Below are 12,972 nucleotides of genomic sequence, written 5' to 3'. Positions count from 1 at the left end.
GTCAATATTGTTAATTTGAGTTTATAATTTTCTCGAAACTATAGACTTAGTAATTTGACTTCACAAGCATCTAATTTCAACCAGTGTTGCATTCAACATACCAAGTGACACACAAAAATCAATGTTTATCTGTGTTTTTTAATATTTGCTTTTAAATTAAGAAATTGAGTAATATATAGTACTAAAATTTGAATTATAATCTATAGTTTGATGTAAAACTTATTGATATAAATTCATGAAATAGTAGTTCAATAAAATTGTGAATGTGAGTCAACAAACGAGATGACATGGCCTTTCACCCATGACCCATCTCGAAAGGGTTAAGCCTTGTTATTGTTATGTAAGTATGAACGAGTTTTAGTTTCATATTTAAATTTATTTATGTTTAACTTAGGAATGATGTGAAGGTAAATAACGTTACATGTTTGCCTTTTTAAATGTACAAAAAGTGTTTCACAGTCTTGTTGACTAAAATACTCTTAAACTGACTCTTTGTTTACTTAAGAACTTCACATCTTTAGCAGCATTAATAGTAGGCCTAACAACACTAATATTATTTCTGGCATTATCATACATCTGTTTGCTCACTTTTATTTCTGTCTTTAAATTGTGTTGCTATTACAAACTGATCCATCACTAAATTTAATGTTCATATGGCAAACACCACATTTTAAATGTCGTAGTGAATGCAAACAACAACAACAAAAAAAAAACAAGCACGTTCAACCACGGCTGGTGAGTGAACTATTCGTAGAGGATTAGCAGTGTTGCTTCATAAGTTACTTACCTTTACCAATACTGTATAGTACTTTGATTAATTTTTATATGTTGTTATATTATTATTAGGAGAAGGTCATGCATGTTTTTCTAAGATACTTATGTACCCCTAGGAATACATTATCTACGACTGGCTGGGTACTAGTGTAGATTTATTAATTTTATAGTACACTATTAAGTTGTAATTTCTGTATGCTTATGGTTCACAAAAAATAGTATACATTTGAGAAATAATGTTTTATACAAATCTGAGTTTTCTTTCATTATTTGCTTAAGGTCAGTTGTTAATATATTCATTAAGTTGTTATACAAGCTGAACTTTAATAAGTAATTTGTATGAGAAAATATAGGATTAAAGTTACCAGAACTAAACTATACCTTAAGAAAATTAGATATAACAACTTATGAATGTATTATAGATGTATATAATATATAATCATTTTGGTAAAGTAGAGATGTACAAAGTTTTAAACAATAATGAAATGATTTTTAAATTAATAAATTTAATTTTTATCTTGGTTACATTTTTTCTTAAAGAAAAAAGACTTACTGCATAAAGCTTGGCACTGTAATAATATATGAAATCTTATTTATGCATATAAACTAAATAGAGGTATCACTTTTAAAATAAGAATGCCTTTTTTGCAGTATGTATCATACAACATTACAAGTAATAGTCAGGAAATTTAGCTTCTGCATATAAATCTGATCTTTAACTGTGATTAAGAAAATTCACTATTGATTTAAGTTTATTTCCACCTTTGACTTCTAGCAAAGAAAAGTTTGGTTAAATCTCAAATTCTGTAATAATTTTTTATTCTAAATATTATTAATTACGTAACAACTGGATAATATACATAAGCATTTTGGTTTTATATAAGAAGTTTGTGCTAGTAACAGATTATATTGTTTGATTTCTAGATTGTGGGAGAGGTTTTGAAGCAGCTTACTGAAGATAAATGTGAGTATTCTTGAAGAATTTTTTTTCCTGAACTTTAAAACAGAAATTTAGAAATAGAGATGTTTTTTGTGACCTATGGTAATGATACAAGTATGAATGTTTATGTCTAATAACCCCTTCTTCCACCACAAATGGTATTCTGTGTGATGGCCCTTGTTTTGGACTATTGTTCTGTGGTATAACCTCACTGCAAAAGGTTTTTTAGCACAAAATGCTGAGGTCAGTATTATTCTCCACATTAGGTGTTTTTCAAAATTCATCAACCGTGTATAGACACTGACTTTCAACAACCCAGTGGAGCAGTCTAAGTGGCTGAACTGATATGTATGCAAGGAGTATAGTATAAATTTCCATTTGTACTTGTATATGTACTGGATGCTTTGTCTTGATGGAACCATATGTTATTGGTATCCTGTCCATACAAAGATGGTACTTTCTTGTAATATAGTTGTGTTGGCACATTAGCCTGTTAGTGTGTAAAGTTAGTCTTGGGATTTTTCTTTGTCTCTTTGGATCTTCAACTTATCATTATTTTTATAAACAACATAAATCCCATAGAAAGAAATTTGTCACATGCTCTTTACTATTCTTGAAATGTATAAAAGGCAGTATGATGATAAATTGCTCAACTTTTTGCAAGCACTTAGGAAAGAAGACATGTTTTTCCCAGTATGATAACATATTTCAATTTTTCACATACCAGATACTGCCTTTACACCTTTTGACATGCTGGCATCATCTTTTGAGACAGTTATTCTTGAAACTACAGCAATCTTTTTATATTGGTATTTTTAAACTTATTGCCATTTTGTAGTGTTAGATCATCCCTTGAAAGAATAATATTTGAAAAAAAAAAACATAGCAGGAATCACTAGAACTTACACATAGCATTTGAAAGTAAGAGTGCACATTATAATTCTTTGCTGCTGACAAGTTTTAATTTTTTGTTCAACTTATATTAAATATATGGTACCATTTTTCTGGTTATAAGTAGCAGTAAAGGAAGTTATATTCAATCTTTTTAAAATTGTCTACAAAATGAAATAAGTCACTGCAAATGTTCCACATGGTTTAAATTTTAAAAAAATAATACAGTTTACATCATAATGCAACTAAATATTCCACAAAATTTATCATTAACTTCTGTTTTTAGAGAATTGATGGAGAGAGAGAGATGTAGGTACATTAGATGTCTCTTGGGTGAATCACATGTATTTAGGTTGTCTAAACTTCTCAGTAAGACACATTTCCTGCATCATTAGGCATTATTTTTAGGTTGTATTACTTAAATATAAACTGTGGCTCTACACCTATAATCCATGTAGAAGCTTGTTTCATTTTTTGTGTTGCAGAAAGCTCATCTGTTAATGTCTATTTTGTTTATTTATCACTAATTTATATCTATTCTTTGTATGTAACTGTGAGATTGAACAGTTGCTTAAAAAATGCTTTACAAAACAAAATGTTTAGAAAATCAAAAAAATAGAAAATTCAAATAGTAAGAGAAAGACAAATAATATTTAAGAGAAAACAACTCTAATCAAGGATCTAATGTTTAAAATGGAGCATGTGGTAGAATTTGGTATAATTACATCATTATAGTATTAACAGTTATAGAAACTGATGCTAATAGTAGAAATAGTTATAACTTTTGAGTACAGTTTAAAACATTGTTATTCTCTAATTAACTTTTAAAGATTAAACTTGAAAACTGTAGAGCATAGAAGACTAAAGTTAGATATAACAGTAGAATTCTTTAAGTGTTACTTAAGGATAATTTAAAAATAAGCAATTAGTAGTTTAATTTTATATTTCAAATCACATATTGATTTGAAGTTCTCTTATAGTTATTGTGAAGGCAACCAATGGTCCTCGTTATGTAGTAGGATGTCGTCGTCAGTTGGACAAGACTCGACTGAAATCTGGAACTAGAGTTGCTTTGGACATGACTACTCTTACTATTATGAGGTTCAGAAAAATGTTTTGACAATTATATCATTGGATAAATCATAAATAAATTAAAATTCAACTCTCTTTTTTTTTAAGTTTTTGCGATCCCAATCACAGAGAAAATGTATTATATACAAATTAATAAGTATTGAAATGTCAATTCTTCTGTCATTCATATTTTTTGTTAATTTAGTTTTGTTATCTAACTGAAACTTTTACATAGAGGGAGAAACATAGTGTTTATTAAATGTTTGGTAAATAATTTGTTTATTTCCAGGTATCTTCCTCGAGAAGTGGATCCATTGGTTTATAACATGTCTCATGAAGATCCAGGTGATGTATCCTACTCTACCATTGGTGGATTGGGAGAACAAATTAGAGAACTAAGGGAGGTGAGGCTGATGTCTGTTGTTTATTTTCCTTAAATTTTTAGCTGATTGATGATTTAAAATATTCTTAGATTATTGTATTATTTTACTTGTTAACTTTCATAGGATATTTGGAGAACTTTTCATGATGTCTTCAAGTCAAAAGCTTTGTTAATATGTGCTTGTTACAGTATGATACAAAATTTTTTTTGGAAGGCCAGTTTCTTTTTACATGTAAATTTCTTATTTTTTGCATTTTCAGAAGTGAGTTAGAATGTTTTCTTAGAATTACCAAAATATTATTTCTTGTATATGATTGTCTTTGTATTTAAAGATGTTACATTGTTTGTGACTATTTCTCTTGATTTATCCAAGTTGAAATTTTGACTTAGTGTAATTTGTGTGCACATTTAAAATTTTAAAACTTGTATCAATGAAATTGTTTTTGAAGTACTTATTAAACAAAATATGATCAGAAAGGCAGAGAGACTTGTAAAAAAAATCTCTCCAAAATTTGAATAATTATATCATGTTTTTTCTTCTTCTTTCAGGTGATTGAACTACCATTACTGAATCCAGAACTATTTCAAAGAGTAGGAATTACCCCACCTAAAGGTTGTCTTTTGTTTGGACCTCCAGGAACAGGAAAGACTTTGCTAGCAAGAGCTGTGGCTAGTCAGATTGATGCCAATTTTCTGAAGGTAGGCAAAGTATTAATTTAAAATTCAATCAAGAAAAATACCATCTTCTATCTACATACAACTTTTACAATAATAGACTTGAGTTGTGATATTTGCTTCTTTGTTACTTGACTGTTATACAATGTTTTACATCATTTGTTTTCTTTCAGAGTTGCATAAAAGAAGATTACTGGTTGAAAAACTGTAACATTATGTTGTCATCCAGATAATTGTTACTATATCTTGTACTGCATGTTGTCAGTGTGACACAGGAATAGATAATTATAATTTTTATAAATTTATAACTTTCTTATGGTCTAGAATTCAATATTGGTATGATAAAAAGTAATTACCAATTTCATGAGAGAAGTTCAAGCATTTAAATACAGATTTTTAAATAGAAACATCTTATGCTTTGAGTTACAAAATAGTTGCTGTATGTCAGGCATTGTATTTTTAATATATACATTAATTATATATGAAATTTGTTTGAACTAATTTCAATCTTTTCTAGGTTGTCTCTAGTGCTATTGTGGACAAATATATAGGAGAGAGTGCTCGCTTAATCCGAGAGATGTTCAACTATGCTCGGGATCATCAACCATGTGTAATATTTATGGATGAAATTGATGCTATCGGTAACAGTCTTTCTTTGTTATTCTGTTTATGCTTATAATAGGAAGAAGTCTTTAAAAATGGAATTTATCTAAGACTATATTTAATAATTTTGGATTTCATACAAATAGAACATTTTTCCTCCAACTTTTTATAGTTTTTCAGCATCGTTTGTGTTGTACTTTAGTTTACAAAGTAGGATTCTTAATTTTTAAATATAAGTTTAAGAATTGTGCAAAATTTCATCTGGTCTGGTCTAAATCTTTCTTCAAAAATGTAGGTGGAAGACGTTTTTCAGAAGGTACATCAGCAGATAGGGAGATTCAAAGGACTTTAATGGAAGTAAGTAACATTCTTTGTGCTTTAACTTAAATGCTAATAACCATTAGTAAATAATACTACAAAGCATACATCCCAAGTAGTAGTAGTCCATTGATAAGTTGTGTGCTAGTATGTTGTTGAGGGGGTATACTTGTCCTTTCAAATAAATTAAAAAAAATTAATGCTTAAAGTAAGTACCTTACCATTATTTCAGAAAGATCAAATGACAGCAATAGTCATACTTGTTTTGAACAGTGCTGGCCCTAAGTAATCAGTTATTTTGCCTGTAATTAAAATCAGCCCTGGATTTAGAAAAAAGAAATGAAATGCACTTTACTAATAGTGGAAATTCAAATAAATGCTATTTTGATTAAATTTCCTTAAAAATCTTGTATACCTTGTTTCATTTGGGGTTTTCAAATTTTATTCATTATTTTTTTGTCTTCTTATCAGTCATGATAATAAACAGGTGGTGTATACTTATTTTCATTAGGAATAAAACATTTTGTTAAGATAATTTCAAAATCTTGAGAAGGTATAAACAGAAACTGGTTCAGATTACTTTATGAACAATCCTAATGATTCACCATGACAAAAGTATGGACCTTAATCAAGTAATCCCTTCCTTTAGCTGTTCATTCCTGCAGGTTAGTTTTGTTTAAACAAAGAATAAGATATATATATGTGTGTGTGTATGTATATACACACATACGAATATATATTAGATTAGCTTTGAAAAACTTACAAAACAACAACTAAGAATTAGTATTATAGTGTGGATGAATGTATTGATGGTCTAACACTCCATTTTATAAAGGCCTGTTTCTTGACATTTTTACTCTTTCCTTATAAAAAGTGCTTTTGTTAAAATAGATATAATTTAAAAAGAAAGTTAATTCCAATCTAATCGTTAATTGACAAAAATGTTTTACTTTATATCAAGGAAAAAAGTGTAATTTCAAATATTTTATAATTTCAATAGTTGATGTCTTTTTTTTTCTGGTTTGTTAAAATTTAGCATTCCTGACAATTTCTCTAGTCATATCTATAATGTTTAACTTATAATTTATCAATCATTTAACATTTTGTTTTAGTCCAGGCAATGCTAATGTGACTTATGGAAATGTTACTATCACTGTTTGAGAGATGATAAAGGAAGGCTTGTATCTGATGATCATTAGTTGGCTGGGTTATTTAATTCTGCTTTTACTAAAGAAGATTTAAGCAGCGTTACTCTTCGTGAACAGTTGAAAGATGGAAATGTGGTTGAAAAGATGATTGTATTAATTCCGAGCTTGTTAAGAAAAAATTAAAGAAGGATAAGGCTTCTGTACCAGATAATATTTCCCCAATGGTTTTGAAGGAAGTTAAGAATTGGATATGTGGGCCACTTGCTACTATTTTTGGAAGCTCTTAAATATATTGTGCAGGTGCCAAAGGATTGGAAGTTAGCTAATACCACTTCTTTTTTTAAAGGAGGTAATAAAAATTGTCCAAGTAATTATAGACCAATTAGTCTTACATCAGTTGTGGGAAAGTTTTGGAAAGTCTGGAAAAAGATGCTTTGCAAAACCATTTAACAAAGTTTAGAATTTTATTGGATAGTTAACATGGGAAAATCTTACCTTACAAATCTTTTGACATTCTTTTAAAAAGTTGCTGCTTATGTAGATGAGGGTAAGGGTGTAGATTTGGTGTATGTGGATTTTCAGAAGGCATTTGAAAAGGTGTCACATAAAAGGCAGTCAATTTAAGTGAGTTTATAAGAAAGCTTGATAACTGTATGAATGATAAGGGCTGGCTATAAGATTTTTATATTTATGTAATAGTTTTAGTTTATTTTAGAGAATGGGACAACTGAGATGGATCAAAAGGTCCTATGTTGTCCCTAAACATTATGTTATGTTAATATGTAAAATCTAGATATCTTTGCTTTTTGTCATGAATAGTACTTTCAGACATAAATATACAATTAGGTCTTTAACCCATTCAATGTGGCTGGGACATGTATTTCCCATTGCACCCACCCCCTCGCACTGCAACTGGGACAAATCTTTCCCATTGTTGATGCTTTTTATGCCTTTTCCTGCTGGGTCCAAGTTCATTATCTTGACTATCACCACTAGATGGAGAGCTAGCATCTTCTTGTCTCATTGCCTCTTCATCATTAATCATTTGAACACAACTTGACTCACTTTCACTATCTTCTAAGCAGTCTGAGTCATGCATCAAGCATATTTACATTGTAATTAGGATTAATACTTGCTGCTCTAGCAATGTGATTTTCATGTTAAGATTAAAAATACTTTTCTTCATCTCAAAAATATCAAATTTCATTTGCATAGTCTCTAAAACCTCCTAAATACATTTCAGATGTTTGTTTGCTGTAAAACTTTATATTTTATCTGTTATTTTCTCTACCATAACTTTATGCAACGTTGGTCAATTTGACTGACCTTGTAATCACAAAAATATTGAAATAAATCTAAATTACCCTTTTTTTTCTTTCTAGAATGACATCAGTTTGTAACATGAAACTAAATTTGTTTATCCTAAGTAGCTTTAAACTCATAACAGTATATATCTATTTATACTTACAATTTATTGCCCTTTGAACTGTGTCTAACTACAATTGCACCATTATAAGTTGTAAATCACTTGGGGAATGTGGGGCTCATGTTATGCTGTTGAATTACATTACTCACAGTCTACTCTGAGCTGTTCGCATGCATCTATAGAACTTGAAGGGGGTAGTCTAGACACGATTTATAGAATTACTTTTTATGCCTGTCATTGGCAGGTACTTTTCCTTGTTAGCTACATTATTTTACTTAATTTGTCCTGATCATAAACTATGAGTGTCCATAGTCTTATTTCAGGTCAGAAAACTTCATTTTTTATTGTTATAGTTGTTGAACCAGATGGATGGTTTCGACTCATTGGGAAAAGTAAAGATTATAATGGCCACTAACAGACCAGATACTCTTGATCCTGCTTTACTGCGACCTGGTCGTCTGGATAGAAAAATTGGTAGGAACATTTAATTTTTTTTCTCTCTTTGCATTTTCTTGGTAAGATCATCTCAATACTTTGGATTTTTTTATCTATAAAATAGTATGAGTCTGAACAATGATGTCTCAAACTACAAAAAGTGCCAAGAAGCACTTTGAAAGTTTTGTGATCACAATAAAGTACTTATATTAACTAGTATCTCAAAAGATATGTCTTTGTACTGGAATGTTTTACTGTTTTGTTTGATGATAGTTCATTGAAAGTACTTTACTGCTATTTTTAAAAAAATATTTATATGTTTGAGATGTTTTCCATGGATATTTTATATATTATAGTAAGAAGTTAACAGCATCATAAGTGTTAAATAATTTAATTGTTGTTTATGTTATACACTTTTGAATAATCATAAAATTGTTAAGGGCTAGTAAATCAGATTAAATATCACCCTGAAATGAGTTAGAGACAAAATTTCACTACATTTGTTAATCCTAAAGAACTTTCTTACTTCATGCAATAACATTATATTGTACTGGCTTATTGCAGGTAAACAATACATTTGAAGTGTTTTTTTAATTTTATAATCATAAATTTATTCAATTTTTATTTAAAATTATAAAATATTTCTTACATTTTCCCAAGTTTGTAAAAGAGTGTTATGCATTATTTTCAGAAATTCCTCTCCCAAATGAGCAAGCTCGATTGGAGATCCTTAAAATTCATGCTCAACCAATCACAAAACATGGAGATATAGGTAGGAATTTGTATTTCAAAGTATAATATTGTCAATAGTCACATCCATAAATAATATATTGGGAACAGTTATGAATTGACTGATTTTGTAAATTTGTTGTCAATGTCATCCTCAGTGCTAGAGTAGTGGTTAGTCAGATTATTTTTGTTTCCATATTAATTAGATGGTGCATTTTATTTTATTAATTTATAGAAAATAAACTTATAATCATTCTTCCACTCATTAAAAATAATAACTTCAGAGTTGAAATCTATTCAAGTTAAAAATATTGGTTATTTGCTTTTGCAAATTTTGGGTTGATTTCAGAAGGATCTGAATGAAAGGATTAGTGTTTGTGAATTTTTCTGAATTATTTCTGAACATAATATGGCACTCATAGTCTTCTAGGTGAAAAGTTGAAATAATTTTGAATAAAATAGGGTTAATTTGAACCTTGTAACTTCAACACAGCTGGAATTTCCTCAACTTTATCTAGTTACTCTGTCTCAACCCCCATTGTCAGTGTGACGTAATTGCTTATATATATACCAGTTTTGAAAAGTTATGTAATGAATACTCTTTCATATTCTTTTCAACTGTATAAGCTTACAGATCAGTGGAAATGCATAGAGATCAGAACAAAGCTTGGTGATATGTTACTAACTTAAAAAGATGTTTGAACAACTTCTGCCACAATTAGCTTTTTCTTAAGCTTGCTTTATTATTTTGTATTTCATTTGAATTATGATGTTGCAGTATGATAGGAAAAAGAATGTTTTTTATGGAATGAGGTAGGCTTATTTACGTCATTTGTATTTGACCCTGTATCAAATTCATCTTACATTTCAAGTTGCTTCATTAAGTAGTAGTTTTTTTTTCAATACAGTAAAATGAATCATCCAACAGATCTGTTGAAACAATATATTTGGTTGTTTTAGAGTAAAAGGAATGTGAAAAACAATATTCGCTGAAACTTCTAAAGCTGGGATAAAGAAAAGCCTACAGCTTAAGCTTTAATACATTTTAGAGAAAAAAAGTGCTAAATCAGCCAGTTTAAAAAAAAATTAATTGAATTGACAGCTCAGATTGTAGCAGTTATTGTCAAAGTGAAATTGAATTCTCAAATCCTTGACGAAGTACTAAACAGTTTTTCCTGGTAATCAGATTCTTGTCTCAGCATATAAAAAGTTACATTTAAATTACCAGTATTCCAAAAAAATTAATTATACATTTTTTCATTAACTGTAGAACATATAAGTCAAAGTATTCCATCTGTGAAAAGATCCCTTCCATGCTTCTCTTATGTTCCGTTTATTCATTTTGAAAAGTGTTTTGAACATAATTTTCCTTCAGCTTATATGTATTTTTAACAAAAAATGCAGACAAACAGTAATTTTCTAGATTAAAGGGTATTGGTTGTGTGTGTAATTTATATTTAAATATGTGTGACATTTGCAACCTTTTGCATTTGTGAAACACAACATTTTAACCTTTTCTGGAATAGAGGTTTCATTGATATTCTTTGATTTTTTTTGTTGTTGTTCATTCTCACAGTTGAAGTACATAACCAAACTGCATGAAAGAAACTTACTAAATCGGATCTACTTTCAGTTTAAAAAATCTTATAATTTGATTTAATTTTTCTGTTATGAAATTTTCAAAAACTGTTTCGTGAGATAATGTTTTGAATAAACAAAAAACATTATGTGTATTGTTGAATATGATAGACATAACAACAATATTCAATAAATAAAGACTTTAGTTGTTGGAATATTTTGCAGTCTCGGTAAACCTAATAAAGCTTACTTGATGCCTTGTTATAGACAAAAATTTGCTGTGATTGTGAGAAAAGGTAGGGAATGGCAGGCCATACTAATGAAAATTGGAAAAATAGAAGGAAAATCAATTAAGAAATAATCTCAATAGATGATTGCTTTTTAGCAGATATAAACCAATGCTTTGGGACAAACAGACTTTTTTTTTAATCTCACATGTGCATTATTTTACAGATGAGGCTCATTGGAGCTGCACAAAAATGCAAGCTTAAATTTATTTTTCAATTTTCTGTGCAAGTTACACTAAATGTTACAAAATGACAATTGCAAAATGACCAGCATGGTCAGGTGGTTAGGGCACTCGACTCGCAATCTGAGGGTCGCGGGTACGATTCCCCGTCACACCAAACATGCTCAACTTTTCAGCCGTGGGGGCATTATAATGTGACAGTCAATCCCACGATTCGTTGGTAAAAGAGTAGCCCAAGAGTGGGTGGTGATGACTAGCTGCCTTCCCTTTAGTCTTACACTGCTAAATTAGGGACGGCTAACGCAGATAGCCCTCTATTTTTATTTATCTATTTTTTAGTAAAATGTTGAAACAGAATTATTGTTACTTAAATTTTGATATGCATGTGTGCACTTGACACCTATACTAGTAACCTTGACATGCATTCGTTACAGACATTTATATAAACTGCATGTTTATGTTACTGATTTTATTTTATTTTTGCACCCAATAGATTGGGAGTCTGTGGTAAAGCTGTCTGATGGCTTTAATGGAGCAGACTTGAGAAATGTGTGTACTGAGGCAGGTAAGCTGTGATGAATTTATCTTCATAATTCTTCACTACTAGAATCATGAGTTATTATTTTCCTTTGATTAATTTATCATATGTATAATTAGAAAGATGTGAGATTCTTATAATAGGATAGCAAGTTTCATCCTTGTTTCAGAATACTACATATATGTGCATATCCACAAGTTAGCCAGCTCAGAAATTATAAACTGCAACTATGTATATATTAACTCTCTTGATATGGGCTCAGTCATTTTGATCAATATTGTAACCATAAGGTAACCATGGACTCTGATTAAAAAGTTAACACACAGGATCACATACAAAAGTTGTAATGGTTTTCAAACAAGACCCAAAACTAGAGTGCTTTTGAATAGTCCATTCTTTTTCTTCAGGAGAATAAAAAAGAACAATGAACTATTCAAAACACTCAAGTTTTTGGGTCTTGTTTGAAAATCAAGGTAACCATGGAAGTATCCATACTATCATATCAGTGTGGTATGTGTATTTTGCACAAGTTTGACATGTTTTTAGTAAACATTACAAGTCTTTTGTACACAAAAATCAAATTATTTAATTCAGTGAAAATACTTAAAATTGAACCATGAATATATGAAGTCATAGAGTTGACTAGTTTGAGTGCAGTTATTTTCATGTTAAGATTAAAAATACTTTTTTCTCTGAGTTTTCACATTTTGTTTGCATTATCTCTTAACTCTCTCAATCCAGGCTTGGTCAGCTTGACCAACCATGTGACCTTTTTGTACTGTTTAAAGTCTTTATAGATTTAATACTTATAACTCTCAATATAGTGTGTATATCTTCACGAAATTTGGCAGTCCTTCATTTAATATTACAAGTCTTTGCATACAAAAAATCATTTTTTTAGTGAAGTATTTTAAATAAAATGAATATAGGTTTGTCCATGAATATATTGAGTATTTGTTTTGAATAGTCCATATGCAAAGTAATTTTCATGTTAA

The 12,972-nt window shown here is 29.5% G+C and overlaps 1 protein-coding gene across 2 annotated transcripts in view; it reads left to right on the top strand.

Moving 5' to 3' along the window:
* Positions 1-12,972, top strand: part of LOC106458830 (26S proteasome regulatory subunit 10B) — a 41,913-nt gene that overhangs the window by 21,666 nt on the left and 7,275 nt on the right. For both annotated transcript variants that reach the window (XM_013918384.1, XM_013918383.2), the window contains 9 exons: positions 1,699-1,738; positions 3,586-3,706; positions 3,966-4,080; positions 4,608-4,757; positions 5,251-5,374; positions 5,632-5,693; positions 8,582-8,702; positions 9,355-9,435; positions 11,933-12,004. In XM_013918384.1, the coding sequence (XP_013773838.1) occupies positions 1,699-1,738; positions 3,586-3,706; positions 3,966-4,080; positions 4,608-4,757; positions 5,251-5,374; positions 5,632-5,693; positions 8,582-8,702; positions 9,355-9,435; positions 11,933-12,004 (886 nt within the window). The remainder of the gene's footprint in view (positions 1-1,698; positions 1,739-3,585; positions 3,707-3,965; positions 4,081-4,607; positions 4,758-5,250; positions 5,375-5,631; positions 5,694-8,581; positions 8,703-9,354; positions 9,436-11,932; positions 12,005-12,972) is intronic.

The sequence above is a fragment of the Limulus polyphemus genome, unplaced genomic scaffold (genome assembly GCF_000517525.1).
Source record: "Limulus polyphemus unplaced genomic scaffold, Limulus_polyphemus-2.1.2 Scaffold520, whole genome shotgun sequence".
Lineage (NCBI taxonomy): Eukaryota > Metazoa > Arthropoda > Merostomata > Xiphosura > Limulidae > Limulus > Limulus polyphemus.
This window is presented reverse-complemented; position numbering and strand designations above follow the sequence as displayed.